This window comes from Mytilus edulis, chromosome 11, assembly GCF_963676685.1.
Source record: "Mytilus edulis chromosome 11, xbMytEdul2.2, whole genome shotgun sequence".
Classification (NCBI taxonomy): Eukaryota; Metazoa; Mollusca; class Bivalvia; order Mytilida; family Mytilidae; genus Mytilus; species Mytilus edulis.
In genome coordinates this window covers 83,417,931-83,442,626 of record NC_092354.1, presented here as the reverse complement: position 1 = coordinate 83,442,626, position 24,696 = coordinate 83,417,931, and the positions used below count along the sequence as shown (strand labels likewise).

The following is a 24,696-nucleotide window of genomic DNA, read 5'->3' as shown; positions in this document are numbered from 1 at the left end:
TCATGGTTGGTAACCCCCCTTTTAACATGTTTTCCCCGTTTTCCCACACTATATGCTGTAGTCGAATCTAACAAAATGACATGTCCATTTTAAAGGGTTCAGGCCCCCCCCTTTTACTCCTGGTTGGGAACCCCCCTTTTAAAATGTTTTAAAGGTAAATACCCCGTTAAATGGGAGGACATTACAAAATTCCCATAAATTTACCGATTATGTCTGTTTGTTTTGTTCACACATTGTTGTCAATATAATGGAATATGATGCGACTGTCATACAAGTGAGAGGTTTAACTAGTTTTAAAACCAGGTGAAATCCACCATTGTCTTCATAAGAAAATGCCTGTAACGTGTGGAAAGTCAGGAATATGACAGTTATTATCTATTCGTTTAATGTGTTTGAGCTTTTGATTTTGCCATTTGATTGAGGACTTTCCTTTTTGAATTGTCCTCGGAGCTCAGTATTTTTGTGATTTTAATATTTTGTTTTTATCTCCAGCATAGCATGACAATGTATCTGGCAACCAGTTTTGTGGGATTACTCTATCTGGTATGCGTTGTAAATGGATTAACTAAAGGAGGAGCCAACGTCTGTGAGAAAAATGTTGCGTAAGTACCTCAATGCAAAAATAGAATAACATTTTATATGATACTGCTATTACACATGTTACAGATTGAATTGTGTTGCCAGAAATGATGAACAGCTTTGAATGAAAACAGTCTGGTCAATTTAAATCAAATACAATTTTACATTCAAAGGCTCTCGTGTTAAGGTCAAGTTACATCTGGGCTATGTCAGTACTCACAGACTGATTTCCTTAAATTGGCCTCCATTGAACTGTATCGGAGAATCGAAAGACTAATGCAGTGATCTTTTTTATCTGAAATAATATTTATAGAATTCTTACAAAATAGGTGCTCATTTGCTTTTAGTGCTTCATTTTTGTGCTGTGAAATTTATTGCATGTGTATTATGTGTTGTCAGGGGCGTAGCTAGAACGAAGCGATGTGCAAGCAACTACCGCCGAGCGGAGCGAGGCGAAAAATTTTTGGGACCCTTTTATGCAGATTTTTTTTTTTTCGGTTTTCGGTCATAGGACGGTTAAAAGAGGAGCTACATGTAGAAAGGACTTATAAACAATTTATGAATGAAAACTATTAATTAATCTTCTGAATAGAGTAAATCATGGTAAATTGAATACATAAACAACACATTTTTGTGATACCGAAATTACTCAAAATTGTCCAAAATCTGCTCTTCGGGTCTAGGCAGAAACGAACTTCTCTATTACTTTGTCAATAGTAACACTGAATTCCCGATGAATATGCAGTAATGCTAGCGATGATAACCTGTCGTTGTTCATTGTTGATCGTACATTTGCAAGTTTTCAACAGACGTAGTACCTTGATATATCTCCACGGTAGCACTCGCGAGGTGTTATAAATCAACGTACGTGTTCGCCATCGAGCGACCTCCCAATTGAATTCGTCAAAATTACATGCCAGGTCAGTTTCGTATGTCTCAGAGATTTCTTCGTTTGTTATATTTCCAACAACACAAGGAAGCAGATACGGCGCAAAGAAGCGATTTTCTAGTAATACCAGACGAGACTCCACTCTCCAGTTTCATTATCATATGGTCTATGAACGCAAAATATAATGAGACTTTCCAATACTGTTTTGGCGTGTTTGCAGGGTGATTGGGTCTTGTTGTCTGTCGAACACATCGCCTCGGGATCTGATAAATCTAATGCCGATTGGTACATCTCATTCCAAACAGATAAACCGTACTCAGTAAAATGTGCTCCGAAACTACACGTCTTAGACTGAGTATAACAAATTCAAATCTTGTAAAAGATACAAGTTACTGTCCGATTTTGTCATGATCTCCAATAAAACTTTTATTTTGAAACCAAATGCCGTTATTTAATGACATTTCATTAATAAAAAAAAAGTGACAACATATGTGTTTCCTTTAATCATTTAATTTATATTTTTATTTTGCCATATTTTTTTTTTGGATGCCGAATCGATGTGCACGCAACTGCGTGTTAGCGTATATGCAGCTACGCGCCTGGTTGTATTGTTAAAAATGTCTCATATGTCGGTTAAAAGCTCATTAGAGCTTATATTTGTCTTTGTTTGTATACCTTGCCGACTCAAAATAAAGCTTATTTATTATTAATTTATTAAAGCACATAAAAGCGTCGACAAACGTTCTCTCAATTTTTTTTTAAACTATTCATCAAACCAATTTTTACTCCATAGAATGCAATCAGTAGTATTTTAGAAAATAAATACAGATATTATTTTTTTCGATTTTTCAGATATTATTCAATGAGCCCAAGTTATATGCAAAAGTATACCAAAACCTGTGACATAGCCAAATTACTGTTCCTTAGTCTTACAGTACAGATTTTCTTCCAATTTACAAGTAGAAAGCAACGATTTTAATGTCAACTTTTTATTATTTTTTTTATGAATTCTTCTCAATCTGATTTGTTATTTGATCTCTCTCTCTCTTTCTTTTTCTCTCTTAGGGATGTTGGTAGTTGGTCCATCAATATCCCACTTCCATACCTCAACTGTCAATTTACCCGAAGTCGAAAATTTCCGGAAAAATAGTCCGAATCCGATTATGTTTTTACATTTTTGGCGGGAAATCTGAATTGTTCCCCTTTATAGAATAAAAAAAAGTATTGCCTAAGGTTTGTAGCACAGGACTAAACTCGACTACCATAGTACAGCTTCTCTGTTCTCTCTACTGTATAATAGTTAATTTTGGTACATTTATTATATTTACAATTTCACTCATTATTTAATCTATTCACAATCATCAGTGACTTCACGTTTAACAGTGGCGGATCCAGAATTTTTCATAAGTCAGTGGGGGCCCACTAACTGACATAAGAGGGGCCCGCTCCAATCACTCTTCAGTGATTCCCTATATAAGCAACCCTAAATCCGCCTCTGTTTAACCACAAGTCCTAGAAGGGCGTAAAGAGGGGGGGGGGGTGTCTGCACGGAAGAAAGCGAAATAAAATTGCCATTTCACGATGAACGAACAATTAAAAATTTCTTGCACTTTGATCTTTTTACCGATTTCACAAAACACGGTGAATAATGTACCTTTTTCACGACTGCACGTGAAATAAAAACGGCAAAACATGTTGCACGAAAATAACCCTTTACCACTCTCGTCCTACAGCCATGGCTTGTAAACAAATGTCTAGTGCTATGTTTGTGTCAATTTAATGTATCTGCATTCTGTCAAATTCATGCCTTTTATCTTGAATAAATATATATTATTGAAATGATAAGATTTCAACGTCCTGCATTTTTACAACTTCAACATGTATATTAAAGGATTTGTATCATGTGTATAGTAAATCCTTTGTTTGTAGTCTCTAGCAGCAGGATGCAGCTCAGTTCTCTATCAATCACTTAAAGGCAAACATTCTCCTAGTGGCAATAGTTAACACATGTGATAAAGATGTGTGTCATAAGAGCTGTATATAATATATATAGATAAAAATAATTGTCAGTGAGGTTTACTTCTTCTTTAGGTTTCTAGCGATTCTACTGGTCATCAACTGGTATACCACATATCATATTTTCAATATAATTCCAATAAGATGTTCTTTGTTGGTTTTTGTATATCATGTTTTAATTTTTTAAGTTGGTCTAGTTTCCCTTTGCCTTTCCCTGTGTACTTTTGATATTTTTTCTTGTACTTTTTCATTTGCCGTCAAATACTGTCTGTTATCCAAGGTAAATTTTTGCTGTTTCTCATCATTTTCTGTGGTATGTTCTCGGTGATAGTGTTTTGTAATGAGTTTTTGAATATTAACCAAAGTGTGTTTGTATCTTCACTATCTTTTTTATGTATGATCTTTTGATATATGTTATCTATATCCTCTTTTATTTTTTGCCAGTTTGCATTTTTATATTTATATACTTTCAGAGCTCCAGATAAGCTGCGTATTTGTGTGATCACGCAATACAAATAATAAAAAACCCAATGCAATTGCCCATTGCAGGGTTCAATAACCCAATTAATTCAAAGGAAAACCCAATTATATTCCAAAACCATGAGTTTTCAACCCTTTTATTGACTACCATTTGCGTTATTTACCCTTCTCTGCTTACAGTCGTCGCGTAAACTATTTTTATAATATTTATAATTGGAAATTTCCTTTCGTTCTAAAAATAGATCCCTGCATCAAGTAGCTGAAATGGGTCCCTGTTAGAGTTTTCCGTTGCTCAATAGGTACACATGTTTTTGAAAACATTTCGATCTTCTCGGCGTTTATCCAATTAGCGTGTGTCATGAAGTCATATTTTTCGCATTGCTCGGGATTTATCATAACATACATTGAATTAAAACAAAAGTGAATGTCCGGTAAAAATATTGAATAGAAGCATGTTTTCTGCTTCTTTTGAAAAGCTTAGGGAAAGTTATGATGATATCAAGACTCAGCCAGTGTTTTTAGGAAGCGTCCATCGAACAAACAGGCGTGTGTGCGTACTTAACGAGAACATTGCTAATAAAAGCAGGGTTTCCTCAAAAACGAATAAAAGACAACTAAACCCAGATTTATGAAAATTGGAATAAAACAAAAACATTCAAGTATAATTAGAGTTTATATACTATTTTTTTCATTTTACGGTTAATTAATGAATACACACACAGGCACTGGTATCAGAATTTATTATATATAGGTATAAGACGAGTGCCTGGGAATACACATATATATCAGTTTTTTTACAGTTTATATGAGAAAATACAAAACTGGCAGAAGGTTTGAAACGGAACACAAATTTAACCTACAATTGCTTCTCAGTCAATAAACCAAATAAAACAGCTAGCAAATAACCCTAACCCTAACCCTAAACCAAATAAAACAGCTAAACAAAGAAAGAAACATATTTAAGATGGAAAACAAATCTGGGGTTGATATTGCCCAAATATTCAATATTGTGTTGATGAAAAAACCCAATTTATTAAGGAGCTTGGTGGTGAAAAACCCAATTTGATATTAACATGAGGGGTGAATTGGAATTGATAATGCAATCAAAAACTTTATCACCCAATTATATAAGAAAATGGTGGATAAAAAACCCAATTTGTGAATTCTTATCTGGAGCTCTGTACTTTTCGTGGCTTGGTTTGGCATCTTTTTAGTGATAGTAAACATTCTATATATACAATATCAATATAATCATGGTCTGCCTCCCCTAATGGTGGCATGGTTTCAGTTTTTTCAATGATGGCTGGATAATTTGTTAACACAAGATCTAAAATTTTATCATTTCGAGTTGGTATGTTTACAACTTGTGCTAATGAATGGTCATTTATTATATCTAAAAATTGTTAATGTTGTTTTTGGTTTGCTTTTCCAGGGATGACACTTGTTGTTTTCCAATTGATGTTTCCTAAATTAAAGTCCCCACCAATAATTATGGCTGACTTTGCCTTTGCGTTTATTTTACTTATGGATTCATTTAGTAAATCTAAAGATGTATCATCATCTGGCTGGGGTCGATAATAAGCACATATATAACATTTACGTGCATTTGATATCGATAGTTCTACCCATATTACTGTAACGTTACATGCTTAAAAAATAGGATAGGTAGGTAGGGAATTTATTTTTTTAACATTTTTTTACAGTGAGTATATGTGCATGGGGCATGATTTAAAAATGGTCAAAAAATCTTAGCAATGTTTAGTGTAGGGGATGAAAATACAGGTAGGACATATACATGATATATAGGAAGGGATACTGTGAGAGAACTTGAAGTCACATACTATTGTGTTTGGTCTGATACATTTTGTATTTGATTTTGGTTATAATTTTCATAATTTACCCATTTATTAAAATCCTCCACAATAAAATAAAATATGTCAACTAATTTCTTTCACAGGACAATAAAAACTTCATTGAAATATGTGGCTACACCATATGAGACGTGCCAGAGAACATGGTGTCTCAGTTTACTGGATTTATTTAGATGTGATAAATGCATGTAAGTACATAGCCACACCATATGTGACAAGTTAGACAGAATATGGAATGGGCTTTGCTCATTGTTGAAGGCCACAATTTCTGTGTCATTTGGTCACTTGTGAAGAGTTGTCTTATTGGCAATTATAACACATATTCTTTTTTATCATGTTTATAACCCAATTTTATACCTTTCTTTGTTTGTTTTTATTCAACAACTCTGTACTATAGTATAAAGTTTAAAAAGAAAAGAGCAACATAGTTCTGTTTTCCAAAAGGTTTGTTTAAGAAATTATTTTTTCATGCCATGGTCTATGCTCATTTTAACATGGGTAGGCAATATATTTCCAAAGCATATTAGAATTTAGATTTTTGAGCATGTGAAATAAAGCTCAGCAGTGAACTACAAAATCTTAGTTCTTCCATAACATGCTTTAAATATTTTATATGTATTGTATATTTTAGAACACGGTATAAAGCTGAACAGAAAACTGAAGAATCTAAGATTTACACCACAGAATATGTTTGTTGTTCAGGGTACATACTCAAAAGAGACAAATGCCGGCGTAAGTTTTAAATCATAACCACTTTTCTACCAATGTAATTCAGGTAGAGTTATTCCCCTTTTTGTGTGGGAACATGCTAAAAAGAGACAAATTTATGCAGACTTAATTAAGTTCTAAATCATAACAACTAATAAAGATAGTTTAGATGTAATAAAGATAAGAGTTATTTCCCCTTTGATTACCCTTTTGTGTACATACTTATAAATACCTTAACATAAGGGGAAAAAATTCTGATCAAGACAACTGCCTGTGCATCATCCCTACCTTCCATTGTTGAGCTAGTGGTTGAAAAAGTATGATGTTATATTGTCTATTTATTCTGCAAATTGACAAAGACTCTTGATAAACTTTAAAGTAGAGGCTGGGATACAGGAGTTCCCCCCTTTCTGTAAAATGACCTCATTAAGATGCTCATAATGGATGAAAATGTTTTCGTTGAAGTACATCACTCTAAAGTGATTTATTGGCTACTAGTACTATACTATTTAATGTCTTCCTGTTTTTTCAGCTGTTTGCAGTAGTGGTTGTGACCATGGAGAGTGTGTGTCACCTAACGAGTGTAAATGTCACCCTGGCTGGAGGGGACATTCATGTTCTAGTAGTAAGTAACCATAGTAACATGGTGAATAGGTGTCACCTAACGAGTGTAAATGTCACCCTGGCTGGTGGGGACATTCATGTTCTAGTAGTAAGTAACCATAGTAACATGGAGAGTGTGTGTCACCTAACGAGTGTAAATGTCACCCTGGCTGGCGGGGACATTCATGTTCTAGTAGTAAGTAACCATAGTAATGGATTTAAACTTTAATTGTTACAGATGGGTAAACTGACTGAGAGGGGGTAAGAGGGTCCTGATCCCGAAGTCGGGGGGCCTAAAAGCACGAAATCCCAGGGTCCTGAATTTGAATAAATTTAAATCCTGAGTCCAGAAATTTGGAAAAAGAATTCCCGGATCCTGAAAGGGTCAATCCCTAAATCCTGAGCTTGAAAACACTAGATCCCAGAGTCCTGATAAAGGGTCTATCCCCCTCCTTAATGTCTGGACAGGCAGTAAACAACGTCTGTTTTGTTTGATTGTGTAATATCAACTCAATAAAGTATAAAATTGAGAATGGAAATGGGGAATGTGTCAAAGAGACAACAAAAAGACCATAGAACAGACAACAGCAGAAGGTTACCAATAGGTCTTCTATGCAGCAAGTACATTACAACAGAACAATGTTAACAAAATATATAGTGACGTAAACTATGGATAAATGAAAACGGCGTTAAAAGTAGTGTTTAAGTTTGATGCTTAAGTTGAACTGTCTCTAAATTGCCAACATTAATATCATCTAGACCATTCTTCTTGAGTTATCAGTTTTGTATAAAAAAGAAGATGTGGTATGATTGCCAATGAGACAGCTGTCCACAAGAGACCAAAATGACACAGACATTAACAACTATAGATCACCGTACGGCCTTCAACAATGAGCAAAGCCCATACCGCATAGTCAGCTATAAAAGGCCCCGATATGACAATGTAAAACAATTAAAACGAGAAAACTAACGGCCTATATGTATAAAAAATTACCGACATTAATAACATCTTCTTCTTGTTTTATCAGTTTTGACATGTTAACAATCTATTATTAGGTTGTAGTGATGATGAATGGGGAGGTAACTGTAAATTGAGATGTAATTGTAACGGACACGGATCATGTGACCCACAGACGGGACATTGTATATGTGCCGCAGGATGGACAGGAGAGAGATGTCAAACCCCCTGCAGTGAAGGAACCTACGGACCAAACTGTCGTTTAATGTGTCATTGTCGCAATGGAGCTACATGTGATAGGACAAATGGAGCGTGCTATTGTTCAACAGGGTTTAAAGGGTCATTGTAAGTGTCATGTGACAAGACAAAAAAGCTAATTCTATTGAAAAATGGTTGCATCCCTTTTTAAGGCCTTTCAGATTATGTCCCTTTCCAAAAAGAAAAATTTAGGATTTCTAAATTTTACATTTCTGTTCACTAAGGGAGGACATCAAAAGATCGATGTAGGATAACAAACTTAAATCAAATCTTTTTTTTTTTGGGGGGGGGTTAAAATTCTGCAAGTTTTGTATAGATATATCTAAAATCGATTTTTACATATATATCCCTATTGGTAAATAAATTTTTCCCAAATTAAGTTAAGAGGGGGGGGGGGAGTTTTTTTATCCTACATTGAACTTTTGATGTCGTCCCGAACTTTAGTTTGCCTCAACCAAACGTTATGAGACTTTCCCTAATGCTAATTACCATAAAACATAGAGTATAAGTTAGAATTTTGATGACATGACTTTTACAGTTATTTTGTTCTGTCCCTTTATAACTTTATATCAATGTATACAAGCAGGAGCCTCTTCTGTGTCCTATTGACATATTCTCCATGTATTATTATTTATTTATTTTAGTTGTGAAGTGAACTGTCCTGACGGTACGCATGGATCAAAGTGTCAGTCGAAATGTTTATGTCAGAATGGTGCAACATGTGATTCAGCTGGGAAATGTAAATGTCCGAGAGGCTGGACTGTAAGTATGAGCTATCATGAATATTCATAGGATGCAAAATAAAATTCAGAATGGAAATGGGGAATGTGTCAATGAGACAACAACCCGACCATAGAACAGACAACAGCAGAAGGTCACTTATAGGTCTTTAATGCAGCGAGAAACTCCCGCACACCCAGAGGTGTCCTTCAGCTGGCCCCTAAAGAAATATCTATACTAGTTCAGTGATAATGGATTATAAAACAATGAATTATGTATATACATATCCCTCTTGTACAAAATTATGAATATTCATGTCCTATCAACAATGAATTCTGAATTTCTATTTCCTACTGAAAATTATGAAAATTCTAATACATGAACAATGAATAATGACTATGCACATCTTCATGATCCTACTTTGTATGAATTGTGAATATTCATATCCTACACACAAATGAATTGTGAATATTCATGTCCTACACACAAATGAATTGTGAATATTCATGTTCTACACACAAATAAATTACAATTATTCATGTCCTACACACACATGAATTACAATTATTCATGTCCTACACACAAATGAATTATGAATATTCAAGTCCTACACACACATGAATTATAATTATTCATGTCCTACACACAAATGAATTATGAATATTCTTGTCCTTCACATAAACGATTTATTCATTGTCTACTTATTGAAAATTATGAATCTAGTCATACAATACAGACAATAATCATGTCAATACTTATATCAAAGGTGAAATGTAAGTATTATCTGCTCTATGTCGGGTTGTTGTCGCTTTGACACATTCCCCATTTCCTTTCTCAATTTTACAATCATGAATTTTCATGTTTTTACCTTCTATGAATATTAAATATATGTAGGTCTTTATATCAAAAGAAATTGAAGATGGATGGTCAGAATTCACCTCTATGGACACTTAATAATTAAAGAATAAAACAAATGCATTGAGAACTTCATCTAAATAAGTAGATGTGTTCTGATTGCCAATGAGACAACTGTCCACCAAAGTTTAAATAAAATGGATATAAGCAATTATAGGCATCTGTTCATGAAAAATATGAAACAACACAATTGAGAATGCTAACGACCAATTTATAACCAAACAATTTATGAAAAACAAATATGACTGACATGAATCAACAACAACCACTGATCAACCAACAGACTCCTCAGTTGTAAAAGGCTTAACTCATAAGATGGATACAAATAGAAATATATCTAACAAAACTACAGTGTGGACTTGGAAGAATACATCCCAACATCAAAAGACCCTTAGTACAGATCTGAGATGTTAACAAGTTACTTTCAAAGTTTTTGAAATACTTTTCTCATAAAAAAAGTTAAAAAATACCTTTGAATATTTTTAGGGATCGATTTGTTCTGAGCCGTGCCCGGGAGGTATGTGGGGTGGAAACTGTAAGGCTCAGTGTAGGTGTTACAATGGAGCAACATGTGACAGAATCACAGGACAGTGTACATGTGCTCCGGGATATAAAGGAGAAAGGTAAATATAACAGATAGAACTACTAGAAGTGTGTGTAACGGTTTATTTCTTCCTCTGTGATATTTTATCCTAAGGATAATTTGTCCCGGTGATATTTTTCCAGGCATGGTATTTCACAGGTTGATTTTTTCCAGAGCAGTGAAAATCTATCTGTGGTATGCGGATAGTATGTACCGGTATATATTTGCCGTGCTATATTTCACAGCTCCGGGATATAAAGGAGAAAGGTAAATATAACAGATAGAACTACTAGAAGTGTACATGTGCTCTGGGATATAAATGTGCTCCCGGATATAAAGGAGAAAAGTAAATATAACAGATAGAACTACTAGAAGTGTACACGTGCTCCAGGATATAAAGGAGAAAGATAAATATAACAGATAGAATTGCTAGTAGTGTACATGTGGCTTAATTCCTGTTTTTGGCCTAAAATATTCCAATTTCTTGGTGAAGTTTAAAAACAAATTAAATTGAAGAACCCTCAAAAAGTGGTTTCTCCCTGAACCACAAAATTGATTCTAAATGAAAATAAATGAGTTCTAACTATCATGGTTTATTCTTCTATTCTAGATAAACAGCTAAATTGTGTCAGTAAGTTTTCTAAACAAGAGGAAAATTCATTTGGTCAGGGTTATTATAACAGGATTTTTCCTCTCACAAATATATGACACCATCCAACCAAAAGCATTGTTAAAAGAACACATTATAATGTCTGTTTATATTTTTTTCAGTTGTACTATTCAGTGCCCTGAAGGAACATTTGGACCATACTGTTCTCAGAAGTGTTCCTGTAAAAATGGAGGAACATGTGATGCAGTGAAAGGAACATGTATCTGTCCTGTGGGTTATACTGGGACAGACTGTACTGAAAGTAGTAAGTATCATGTGACTGTCATGTGACTGTCATGTAATTGATTAATCATGTTAATTGGACAGATTTTTACGAGAGGCATAAAGGGGGTGGGGGTGGGATGGGGTATACGCAAGGAAGAACGCGAAATAACTTGCCATTTCACCATGAATGAACAATTTAAAATTGCGTGCACATTGATCTTTTTACCAATTTCACGAAACGCGGTGAGTAACGAACTTTTTCACGGCTGCACGTGGATAAAAAATTAATTGCAGGAAAATAACCTCTTACCACCCTCTTTTACCTGTCTTGACTCAAAACATTTCGAAAACAATTATTTGAAAAGGTAGCAGAGGGGTTTGGAATTTGAAAGTTTTGTATTGTGAAATTTTGGTGAAGAGAATGTCTTTTTTATTTTAATTGTATGTCAGCTAAAGTCTACGTTTAAGGAATAACAGTACTGTAATTGAAGAGTTACCACTGTCAATTGTTGATTTGACAGTGGCAAATGCAGTTTTACTGGCGACACGAAACACAGTACAACGAATATTTGAGATGGACGGTGGCAACTCTTCAACTACAGTACTGTTATTCCAATTCTAATGCATAACAAACAGAAATAATATGTTAGAGCTTGAAAAAATGTATTATTTTGACATACAAACAAATTCTGTGAATTTTTATGAATGATGAATGGCTAAACGTGATGTCATACAAATGAAAACTTACAAACTGGAGGTTAAAATGTACCTCTACTATTGTTTGTGACTGAAAATGATAAACACTAAATTTACATTCATATCTTATTAACATAAACTGTTTCATTTAAAAAAAAATGTTTTGATTTTCCACTGAAACCAAAACATAATTTATTTTTATCACTTTGAAAAAGTCCATAGAATTAAGTACAAAACAAATACCACTGTAGATCATACTATATACCATCAAACTGTTTATGTTGACTGTTATTGGCAAATATATATACCCTCACTCTAAGAAAGGGACTAAATTGATATGACATCTGTCCCTATTTAAGGCCTCTTCATCTATCAATTCTTTCAACTATTATTTTGTCACACAAACAGAAATGTTATCTTACTTTTGTTCTGTTTTCAGATTGTCCATCTTTTAAGTTACAGAAATGTTATCTTACTTTTGTTCTGTTTTCAGATTGTCCATCTTTTAAGTTACAGAAATGTTATCTTACTTTTGTTCTGTTTTCAGATTGTCCATCTTTTAAGTATGGAGAGAAGTGTCAAAAGGATTGTAAATGTAACAGAAAAACTACAGATCAGTGAGTAATCTCCCTTTGTTATACGCCTGTTTATGGGACATATTATGTATACCGCTGTCTGTCTGTCTGTTTGTCCGCCGTCAACATTTTGGGCAATAACTTAAAAATGCTTGAACCAAATCCAAGAAATTTTGGTGAATTATTTATATCTATTGAAATGAGCTCTCTTTCCTTTTTAAAAAATTTCAAATTTCAGATTTGAAGTTATGACTTTTGGTTTTTTTTTTTCATTTAAAAAGGGGGATTTTCCAGTTTTGGACAATAACTTAAAAACACTTTCACCAATTTGCAAGAAACTTGATGTAAGCTAGCTCACTTTCCATTTTTATAAATTTTAGATTTCACTTGAGAGATATGTGATTTTATTCATAAAAAAGAGGGGATTTTCTAGTTTTTGTCGAGCCTGCAACTTTTGCAGAAAGCTGGACATAGGGATAGTGATCCGGCGGCGGCGGCGGTGTTAGCTAACTTCTTAAAAGCTTTATATTTTAGAAGGTGGAAGACCTGGATGCTTCATACTTTGTATATAGATGCCTCATGTTACGAAGTTTCCGTCAGTCACATGTCCAATGTCCTTGACCTCATTTTTATGGTTCAGTGACCACTTGAAAAAAAAGTTCAGATTTTTTGTAATGTTGAATTCTCTCTTATTATAAGTAATAGGATAACTATATTTGATATGTGCGTACCTTGCAAGGTCCTCATGTCTGTCAGACAGTTTTCACTTGACCTCGACCTCATTTCATTGATCGGTGAACAAGGTTAAGTTTTGGTGGTCAAGTCCGTATCTCAGATACTATAAGCAATAGGGCTTGTATATTCGGTGTATGGAAGGACTGTAAGGTGTACATGTCCAACTGGCAGGTGTCATCTGACCTTGACCTCGAGCTCATTGTCATGGTTCAGTGGTTATAGTTAAATTTTTGTGTTTTGGTCTGTTTTTTTCATACTATATGCAATAGGTCTACTGTATTTGTTGTATGGAATGATTGTAAGGTGTACATGTCTAGCGGGCAGATGTCATGTGACCTTGACCTCTTTTTTATGGTTCAGTGGTTAAAGTTAAATTTTTGTGTTTTGGTCTGTTTTTTTCATACTATATGCAATAGGTCTACTATATTTGTTGTATGGAATGATTGTAAGGTGTACATGTCTAGCGGGCAGATGTCATGTGACCTTGACCTCATTTTCAGGTTCAGTGGTCAAAGTTAAGTTTTTGAGTTTTGGTCTATTTATCTAATACTATATGCCATAGGTCAACTATATTTGGTGTATGGAAATATTTTATGATCTTTATGTCAGTAGCGCAGGTTTCTTTTGACCATGACCTCATTTTCACGGTTCATTGCACAGTGTTAATTTTTTGTGCTAACAGCTTTGGTCTATTTTTCTTAAACTATAAGTAATAGGTCAACTATATATATTGTATAGAAGCATTGTTAGCTGTACATGTCTGCCTGGCATGGTTCATCTGACCTTGACCTCATTTTCATGGTTCATTGGTCTTTGTTTAGTTATCTTGGTTAATGTTAAGTTTATGAGACTGTTGTAATAAAGCTTTATACTTAGGGCTATCAACATAATATCAATGATTAGTAAAGAAGGCGAGACATTTCAGCGTGTGCACTCTTGTCTGAAAATGCTTTGAACAGTTATCATGAAACTTTGGTGACTGATTTATATCTATTAAGATAACCTCCCTTTAGTTTTTCATGAATTTCTGATATGACATTGACAAATGATTGAGAAGTTATTGAACTTTATTATTTAAATAGCGACAGGCGTATCATGCGCTCATGGCACAGCTGTTTATTGTAAATGTGTTACAGAGTTCCCTCCCTTGAAATGTGACAGATATGAAAATAGATCATCATCAGTTAGTACTCTCCCATTATTTCAAGTTTGTTTAAGAGTTCTCTCCCTTAATTGTAGAATTGTTAAACACAAATAATTTCCCTTTATTACAAGAGTGTTACTAAGTGGTGCCTAATGAAGTTAAAGAATGATTTTAGAAAAATGGCTGCTTTGAAAACATGATACCAGAAACTAATACATCTAAATATAGCACTAATGGAAAAAAAATAGTTAAAAGTTGGTTGAGTTTTCGTGTTTTGACAAAAAGAGATATTGTAGATTTGAAATTAACCATATAAAAAAGAAGATGTGGTATGATAGCCAATGAGACAACTGTCCACAAGAGACCAAAATGACACAGACAGCTCGCTCACAAGCAAAAAACATTCAAAATGGATGTCAAACCAAAAAAAATTACATGATTCAGTGGTAGAGGAATCAACAAAAAACTGGAAGTGATATATCTGTAGTGTAAATGATACACCCTTGTATTTATCTTTTAACTTGGTTATATTAACCAAACATCACATCTGTTTACATTACTATACCTGAATTTATTTTCTATATTTGAAAAACTTAAGCTTGTGAGATATCTATATCTTATTAAAACGAAACTTAAAAATTGAAATTCTCAATATCATGAATATGTATTCGAAAAATGATGCTTTATGAAAAAAATATTATTTCTGTCAAAATACATATAGGTTTAAAACTGTATTGACACAGTGTAAAATATGAGGGTGTGATAAAATTCACCTACTCTGATGACAGAGGTTAAAAGGTTAGAGTTATCTGATTGGTCTGATAGTTGTGATGTCATCCATACATTATGTATTTTATTATAGGTGTGACCCAGGGAGTGGGAAGTGTAGTAAATGTTCCAGTGGATGGACTGGTCCCCTATGTAATGAGACCTGCCCAGCTCCATATTATGGTGATGGATGTCAGAAGATCTGTTACTGTAAGAATGGTGGACTTTGTAACCATAAAACTGGAGTTTGTCAATGTCAAGCTGGTTACACAGGACAATAGTATGTATCATAGACTTTCAGATAGTTTTAGCCAATCATATAGTATGTATCATAGACTTTGAAATAGTTTTAGCCAATCATATAGTATGTATCATAGACTTTGAAATAGTTTTAGCCAATCATATAGTATGTATCATAGACTTTGAAATAGTTTTAGCCAATCATATAGTATGTATCATAGACTTTGAAATAGTTTTAGCCAATCATATAGTATGTATCATAGACTTTGAAATAGTTTTAGCCAATCATATAGTATGTATCATAGACTTTGAAATAGTTTTAGCCAATCATATAGTATGTATCATAGACATTCAGATAGTTTTAGCCAATCATATAGTATGTATCATAGACTTTTAGATAGTTTTAGCCAATCATATAGTATGTATCATAGACTTTTAGATAGTTTTAGCCAATCATATAGTATGTATCATAGACTTTGAAATAGTTTTAGCCAATCATATAGTATGTATCATAGACTTTCAGATAGTTTTAGCCAATCATATAGTATGTATCATAGACTTTGAAATAGTTTTAGCCAATCATATAGTATGTATCATAGACTTTGAAATAGTTTTAGCCAATCATATAGTATGTATCATAGACTTTGAAATAGTTTTAGCCAATCATATAGTATGTATCATAGACTTTGAAATAGTTTTAGCCAATTGTATGTATCATATACTGTAGAATCATTTATTTTCGTCGGTATCAATTTTTCGTGGGTTGATGAAAAATTGTATTTTGATGGATATTTGATTTCCTGGTTTTTGCCATTGAATCTGTGCGTACAAAGCCTATAAAATTTATAATTGGTTAAACATTTGAATTCTTGGTTCACCTGTACCCATGAAACCCATGAAATTTAGTATCCAACGAATAATAATGAATTCACAGTATAGAGTTTGTGATATAAGATTATGCTATTGTTACCAATCATATCATACATATAGTATGTATCATAGAGTATGTGATATAAGCTTATGCTATTGTTGGCCAAACCTATCATACATATGGTATGTATCATTGAGATTGTGATTGCCTTGTCCAATCCGATACTGTAAATTCACATATTCTTTCTAGTACCTTTATTCGAGAGATTTTGAGTATTTGGGCTGAGTCTACACAAATCCAAGCTTTTCATTGAAACACATGTTTGTAAAAGAATTGTAGGACATATATAAACTTATGCTTATGGTCTTTATGATTGGTAAAATAAAGTTTATATGTGGATTCCCTTATAAAACTTCAGAGATGTGGTAAGAGACAACTATCAACCAAAATTTAATTAAAGTTTATGTAAACAACTACAGGCAGCTGTATGGCCTTCAACAGTGAGAAAAACTCATACCAACTAGACAGCTATAAAAGGCCCCATTGGGACTTGGATGGAGAGTTGTTTCATTGTCACTCATACCACATCTTCTTTAATCTATGACAGACATGAACCTTATCATGCTAATTGTAGACTATTTATGAATGATTATTGTTTATTTTACAGTTGTGGAACTAAATGTACGAAGGGAAAGTTTGGTTTAGGATGTCAACAGGCTTGTCTTTGTCAGAACAACGCTGAGTGTGTACCAGAGAATGGATTCTGTATTTGTTCACCAGGTATTTTAGAGAGTGATAGTTTAACCAATCATAGGCGGATACTGGGTGCTAAATTTAAAACACATAGATATAGATAATATCTTACCTATTGGTAAAATTGTAACAAAATAACCTTTTGTTTTTTTCAAGTAGCAAGGTTTATGCCTTTGATGTTATCATTTAGCTGCAAATTCTATTTTAGTTACAAAAATGCTTTAACAATGGCTTTAATACAAAAGAACTGATACTAGACATACTGTTACAAAATCACTCATTTAATTAAGTTGTTGTAATTTATTACCAAAATATTTTTTCTGATATTTGTTTGTTGAGCTCTTTGATTCAAGAACATAGAAATATTTCAAGCATATCATTACTCCAGCTTTTGTCTCTGTGAATACAAGGCATCATATTATCTGTGATTTGTATGTGAAATTTAAGTTATAAAAGTTTGAAATGTAAATAATACTGAACACTCATAATGTAAAAATTAAATTTATTTATAGGTTGGAACGGTTTGATCAGTGAATAATACTGACCACTCATAATGTAAAAAATAAATTTATTTTTAGGTTGGAAAGGTTTGACCAGTGAATAATACTGACCACTTGAATGTAAAAATTAAATTTATTTTTAGGTTGGAAAGGTTTGACCAGTGAATAAAACTGACCACTTGTAATGTAAAAATGAAATTTATATTTTTAGGTTGGAAAGGATTGACCTGTGAATCCCAATGTCCAAAGGGTTTATATGGTAAAGATTGTCAATCTAAATGTAAATGTCAAAATGGTGGATATTGTTACCCAGCAACAGGTCACTGCACATGTCCTCCTGGTTTCTATGGTGATTCCTGTGAAAAAACCTGCCCTGTAAGTATTTCTTTGACCGTGCTAGACCCTCGTGGTTAGTCAATATAAAAAAAGAAGATGTGGTATGATTGCCAATAAAACAACTCTCCACAAGAAACCATTGCAAAATGACACAGCAATTAACAACTATAGGCCACTTTACGGCCTTCAACAATGAGCAAAGCCCATACCGCATAGTCAGCTATAAAAGGTCCCTAAAGATTGTTAAACATTCCCTAATATGGAAGTTGACTCAGGTGCTCTAGAAAGTGAAGCAGTAAGGAGGGGAGCTAATGGGGGAATTCTGGTGCTCTGGAAGGTGAAGCAGTAAGGAGGGGAGCTAGTGGGGGAATTATGGTGCTCTGGAAGGTGAAGAACTAAGGATGGGAGCTAGTGGGGGAATTCTGGTGCTCTAGAAGGTGAAGCAGTAAGGAGGGGAGCTAGTGGGGGAATTCTGGTGCTCTGGAAGGTGAAGAAGTAAGGAGGGTAGTGGGGGAATTCTGGTGCTCTGGAAGGTGAAGCAGTAAGGAGGGGAGCTAGTGGGGGAATTCTGGTGCTCTGGAAGGTGAAACAGTAAGAAGAGGAGCTAGTGGGGGAATTCTGGTGCTCTGTAAGGTGAAGCAGTAAGGTGGGGAGCTAGTGGGGGAATTCTGGTGCTCTGGAAAGTGAAGCAGAAAGGAGGGGAGCTAGTGGGGGAATTCTGGTGTTCTGGAAGGTGAAGCAGTAAGGAGAGGAGCTAGTGGGGGAATTCTGGTGCTCTGGAAGATGAAGCAGTAAGGAGGGGAGCTAGTAGGGAAATTCTGGTGCTCTGGAAGGTGAAGCAGTAAGGAGGGGAGCTAGTGGGGGAATTCTGTGCTCTAGAAGGTGAAGCAGTAAGGAGGGGAGCTAGTGGGGGAATTATGTGCTCTAGAAGGTGAAGCAGTAAGGAGGGGAGCTAGTGGGGGAATTCTGGTGTTCTGGAAGGTGAATCAGTAAGGAGGGGAGCTAGTGGGGGAATTCTGGTGTTCTGGAAGGTGAAGCAGTAAGGAGGGGAGCTAGTGGGGGAATTCTGGTGTTCTGGAAGGTGAAACAGTAAGGAGGGGAGCTAGTGGGGGAATTCTGGTGCTCTGGTAGGTGAAGCAGTAAGGAGAGGAGCTAGTGGGGGAATTCTGGTGCTCTGGAAAGTGAAGCAGTAAAGAGGGGAGCTAGTGGGGGAATTCTGGTGTTCTGGAAGGCGAAGCAGTAAGGAGGGGAGCTAATTGGGGAATTCTGGTGTTCTGGAAGGTGAAGCAGTAAGGAGAGGAGCTAGTGGGGGAATTCTGGTGCTCTGGAAGATGAAGCAGTAAGGAGGGGAGCTAGTAGGGGAATTCTGGTGCTCTGGAAGGTGAAGCAGTAAGGAGGGGAGCTAGTGGGGGAATTCTGGTGCTCTAGAAGGTGAAGCAGTAAGGAGGGGAGCTAGTGGGGGAATTCTGGTGTTCTGGAAGGTGAATCAGTAAGGAGGGGAGCTAGTGGGGGAATTCTGGTGTTCTGGAAGGTGAAGCAGTAAGAAGGGGAGCTAGTGGGGGAATTCTGGTGTTCTGGAAGGTGAAACAGTAAGGAGGGGAGCTAGTGGGGGAATTCTGGTGTTCTGGTAGGTGAAGCAGTAAGGAGAGGAGCTAGTGGGGGAATTCTGGTGTTCTTGAAGGTGAAGCAGTAAGGAGGGGAGCTAGTGGGAGAATTCTGGTGCTCTGGAAAGTGAAGCAGTAAGGAGGGGAGCTAGTGGGGGAATTCTGGTGCTCTGGAAGGTGAAGCAGTAAGGAGGGGAGCTAGTAGGGGAATTCTGGTGTTCTGGAAGGTGAAGCAGTAAGGAGGGGAGCTAGTGGGGGAATTCTGGTGCTCTGGTAGGTGAAGCAGTAAGGAGAGGAGCTAGTGGGGGAATTCTGGTGTTCTTGAAGGTGAAGCAGTAAGAAGGAGAGCGAATTCTGGTGCTCTGTAGGTGAAGCAGTAAGAAGGAGAGCGAATTCTGGTGCTCTGGTAGGTGAAGCAGTAAGAAGGAGAGCGAATTCTGGTGCTCTGGTAGGTGAAGCAGTAAGGAGGGGAGCTAGTGGGGGAATTCTGGTGCTCTGGAAGGTGAAGCAGTAAGGAGGGGAGCTAATGGGGGAATTCTGGTGTTCTGGAAGGTGAAGCAGTAAGGAGGGGAGCTAGTGGGGGAATTCTGGTGCTCTGGTAGGTGAAGCAGTAAGGAGAGGAGCTAGTGGGGGAATTCTGGTGTTCTTGAAGGTGAAGCAGTAAGAAGGAGAGCGAATTCTGGTGCTCTGGTAGGTGAAGCAGTAAGACGGAGAGCGAATTCTGGTGCTCTGGTAGGTGAAGCAGTAAGGAGGGGAGCTAGTGGGGGAATTCTGGTGCTCTGGTAGGTGAATCAGTTTCTTCCCACTTTTACAATCTGTAGAAACTCTTGTTCAAATTAAAGAAAAAAGCAATTGAAATCATTTATGTTATTAAAATTTATGCGTTTATCCTTTGTAGCAATGGATGTTTGGTTATGTTTGTGGACAGAAATGTTCCTGTGAGAAACAGAACTCTTTGTCATGTGAAGCAGGAACTGGACGATGTGTTTGTAAATCAGGGTGGCACGGTAGGTGGGAATGATAGACAAACTTGATTATTTTTAAGCAATGTATTCGCAATTTGTTAATATGTTTTTGTGTTTGAAACTAATATGTCATTGAAAATAGTAATGTGTAAGATATACTGAGGAAAAACCTTGATAGAGTAATATTTACAGTGAAAACCTTTATAGAGTAATATTTACAGTGAAAAACTTGATAGAGTAATATTTACAGGGAAAACCTTGATAGAGTAATATTTACAGTGAAAACCTTGATAGAGTAATATTTACAGTGAAAACCTTTATAGAGTAACATTAACAGTGAAAACCTTGATAGAGTAACATTAACAGTGAAAACCTTGATAGAGTAACATTTACAGTGAAAACCTTGATAGAGTAATATTTACAGTGAAAACCTTGATAGAGTAATATTTACAGTGAAAACCTTGATAGAGTAATATTTACAGTGAAAACCTTGATAGAGTAACATTTACAGTGAAAAAGATAAGAGAGTATTAAAAGACCAAGACATCCAAACCAAGCAGACAGACAATTAAAACTTGCGCTATAAAAAGTTGAAATACATCTGGTAAAAGGTAGACAATTCCTTGTCCAATCTGGTAAAGAGGAGACAACTCCTTGTCCAATCTGGTAAAGGGGATACAACTCCTTGTCCAATCAGGTAAAGGGGAAACAACTCCTTGTCCAGTTTGGTAAAGGAAAACAACTCCTTGTCCAATCTGGTAAAGGGGATACAACTCCTTGTCCAATCTGGTAAAGGGGAAACAACTCCTTGTCCAATCTGGTAAAGGGGATACAACTCCTTGTCCAATCTGGTAAAGGGGAAACAACTCCTTGTCCAATCTGGTAAAGGGGATACAACCCCATTCAATCTTGTAAAGGGGAAACAACTCCTTGTCCAATCTGGAAAAGGGGAGACAAATACTTGTCCTATCTGGTAAAGAGGAGACAACTCTTTGTCCAATCTGGTAAAGGGGAGAAAACTCCTTGTCCAATCTGGTAAAGGGGAGACAAATACTTGTCCTATCTGGTAAAGAGGAGACAACTCTTTGTCCAATCTGGTAAAGGGGAGAAAACTCCTTGTCCAATCTGGTAAAGGGGAGACAAGTACTTGTCCTATCCGGTAAAGGGGAGACAACTCCTTGTCAAATCTGGTAAAGGAGAAACATCTTGTCCTATCTGGTAAAGGGGAGACAAATACTTGTCCTATCTGGTAAAGGGGAGACAACTTGTCAAATCTGGTAAAGGAGAAACATCTCCTTGTCCAATCTGGTAAAGGAAAACAACTACTTGTCCAATCATGTAAAGGGGAGACAACTCCTTGTCCAATCTTGTAAAGATGAGACAAGTCCTTGTCCAATCTGGTGACCTTTTTTTTTTTAAACCATATTGATACAATTTAAAAAAAAAAAAACCTTATTATATGATTTTCAGGCATATAACATTGGATTGTGGAAAATCCTACATCTGGTAAGCCTAAGACCAAAAGTTTGGAATTAGAAAACATGAACAAGTATAAAAACTAAAACAGCCTAAAAATAAAAATACTAATATAAACATTGCTGGTTGGATTTTAAACATTTCTTTATTGCAATGTTAAGCAATCAATAATCAATTAATCTTAATCACAAGTAAATTATTTTATGCAAATATGGATTTATTAATTGTAAGTTTCATTATGTTGTAGGAGTCCATTGTGACAGTAAATGTCCACAGAGCAGATGGGGAGAAAGTTGCCAGAAGTTTTGTGATTGTGGAATAGATGGGTCATGTGACCCAGTGACTGGAAAATGTCATTGTCAACCTGGCTATACAGGATCTCATTGTTCTAAAGGTACATTGATTTTTAGCTCACCTGGCCCAAAATGACATTTTCTCATCACTTGACGTCCATAGTCTGTCGTCGTCGTCGTTAACTTTTACAAAAATCTTCTTCTCTGAAACTACTAGGCTAAATTTAACCAAACTTGGCCATAATCATCATGGGGTATCTCATTTAAAAATTATGTCCGGTGACCCAGCCAACCAACCAAGATGGCCACCATGGCTGAATATAGAACATAGGGGTAACATGTAGATTTGGCTTATATCTCTGAAACCAAAGCATTAAGAGCAAATCTGTCTGTGGTTAATTGTTCATAATGTAAGTAAACCTGCCCTGCAAATTTCAGATGAATCGGACAACCTGTTATTAGGTTGCTGCCCCTGAATTTTTAAGAAAATTTTGCCGTTTTTGGTTATTAGCTTGAATATTATTATAGATAGATATAAACTGAAAAGAGCAATAATGTTCAGCAAAGTAAGATCTACAAATAAGTCAACATGACCAACATGGTCAGTTGACCCCTTAGGGAGTTATTGACCTTTATAGTCATTTTTGTCCAATTTTTTGTAAATTTTTGTAATCTTTTACAAAACCTTCTTCTCTGAAACTACTGGGTCAAATTTAACCAAACTTAGCCACAATCATAATTAGGGTATCTAGTTTTAAAAAATGTGTGCAGTTTTAAAAAATGTGTGCAGTGACCCACCCAACCAATCAAGATGGCCACCATGGCTAAAAATAGAACATAGGGGTAAAATGTAGATTTTGGCTTATAACTCTGAAACCAAAGCATTAAGAGGAAATATGACAGGAGTTAAATTGTTTATCAAGTCAATATCTATCTGCCCTGAAATTTTCAGATGAATTGGACAACTGGTTGTTGGTTGCTGCACTAATTAGTAATTTTTAAAGAAATTTTGAGTTTTTTGGTTATTATCTTAAATACTATTATAGATGAAGATAAACTGTAAACAGCAATAATGTTTAGCAAAGTAAGATCTACAAATAAGTCAACATGACCAAAATGGTCAGTTGACCCCTTAAGGAGTTATTGCCCTTTATAGTAAATTTTTAACCATTTTCATTTATTTGGTAAATTTTTACAAAATATTTTCCTCTGTATCTAAAGGGCAGAGTCTATATAGATAGAGAAAATTATAAGTAGCAAGAATGTTCAGTAAAAGTAAGATCTACAAACCCATCACCATCACCAAAACACAATTTTGTCATGAATCCATCTTGTGTCCTTTGTTTAATATGCACATAGACCAAGGTGAGGGACACAGCCTCTAGTTTAGTTTCTTTATTTATATACTATCATATTATACCAGTCTTTTAAAAAGCTTGTTATTTTTAAACAGAGTAGCGAACATCCTTAAGTACTTACAAACACATCTTTACTAGTCTGACAGAAACATCACTGTTTATCCTTATATAAAAAATACAATAATCATTGAATAATATGGTAAATGTTTTAATATAAACAAAGAAGATGTGGTATGATTGTCAGTGAGACAACTCTCCACAAGAGACCAAAATGACACAGAAATTAATAACTATAGGTCACCGTATGGCCTTCAACAATGAGCAAAGCCCATACCGCATAGTCAGCTATAAAAGGCCCCAAAATGACAATGTAAAACAATTCAAACGAGAAAACTTATGGCCTTATTTATGTTATTTTATTTTAGTTTGTCCGGCTGGGACCTTTGGTAACTTATGTGAACAGAAATGTACTTGGTGTGACGAAGGACAATTCTGTGACCACATCACTGGTCAGTGTCTTGCCATTACCTGTCCACCTGGTTATACTGGACATACCTGTCAGAAGGGTGAGTGGTCACTTATAAAATAACATTAAAACAAGTATAAATAAATGGTGACTTCAATGAGAAAGCAACCCAGTGACACACAACAACTTTGGGTATTTTACTATCCTGAGAACTTTAAATTCATTCTTTGGGAAATGCAGTCTTCAACCTCTCAACGAGATGACTCGTTTCTAGGTGTCAATATAAATGAATCCAGCTTGAAATATTATTTGCACAAAAGTTATATCTAGTGATTATTGTGATATGCTCTAATATCAATTTACCCTTTAAAATCTAATGCATTCTGGGTGAAAAATTCATAAGCATACACCAAAACGTTGTGATCGGTTAAAAAAGGTTTTAAACAATTGAAATTCAATCGA

At 35.3% G+C, this 24,696-nt stretch overlaps 1 protein-coding gene across 2 annotated transcripts in view; it reads left to right on the top strand.

The window, feature by feature from the left end:
* Positions 1 to 496: 496 nt before the first annotated feature.
* The window catches only part of LOC139496448 (multiple epidermal growth factor-like domains protein 10), a 52,144-nt gene continuing 27,944 nt past the window's right edge, over positions 497 to 24,696 (top strand). For both annotated transcript variants that reach the window (XM_071285064.1, XM_071285062.1), the window contains exons 1-15: positions 497 to 602; positions 5,922 to 6,023; positions 6,467 to 6,567; positions 7,076 to 7,168; positions 8,203 to 8,449; positions 9,007 to 9,124; positions 10,484 to 10,620; positions 11,352 to 11,494; positions 12,698 to 12,767; positions 15,467 to 15,652; positions 17,151 to 17,263; positions 17,948 to 18,111; positions 20,575 to 20,683; positions 22,365 to 22,511; positions 24,194 to 24,334. In XM_071285064.1, the coding sequence (XP_071141165.1) occupies positions 499 to 602; positions 5,922 to 6,023; positions 6,467 to 6,567; positions 7,076 to 7,168; positions 8,203 to 8,449; positions 9,007 to 9,124; positions 10,484 to 10,620; positions 11,352 to 11,494; positions 12,698 to 12,767; positions 15,467 to 15,652; positions 17,151 to 17,263; positions 17,948 to 18,111; positions 20,575 to 20,683; positions 22,365 to 22,511; positions 24,194 to 24,334 (1,975 nt within the window). In that variant the 5' untranslated portion in view covers positions 497 to 498. The remainder of the gene's footprint in view (positions 603 to 5,921; positions 6,024 to 6,466; positions 6,568 to 7,075; positions 7,169 to 8,202; positions 8,450 to 9,006; positions 9,125 to 10,483; positions 10,621 to 11,351; positions 11,495 to 12,697; positions 12,768 to 15,466; positions 15,653 to 17,150; positions 17,264 to 17,947; positions 18,112 to 20,574; positions 20,684 to 22,364; positions 22,512 to 24,193; positions 24,335 to 24,696) is intronic.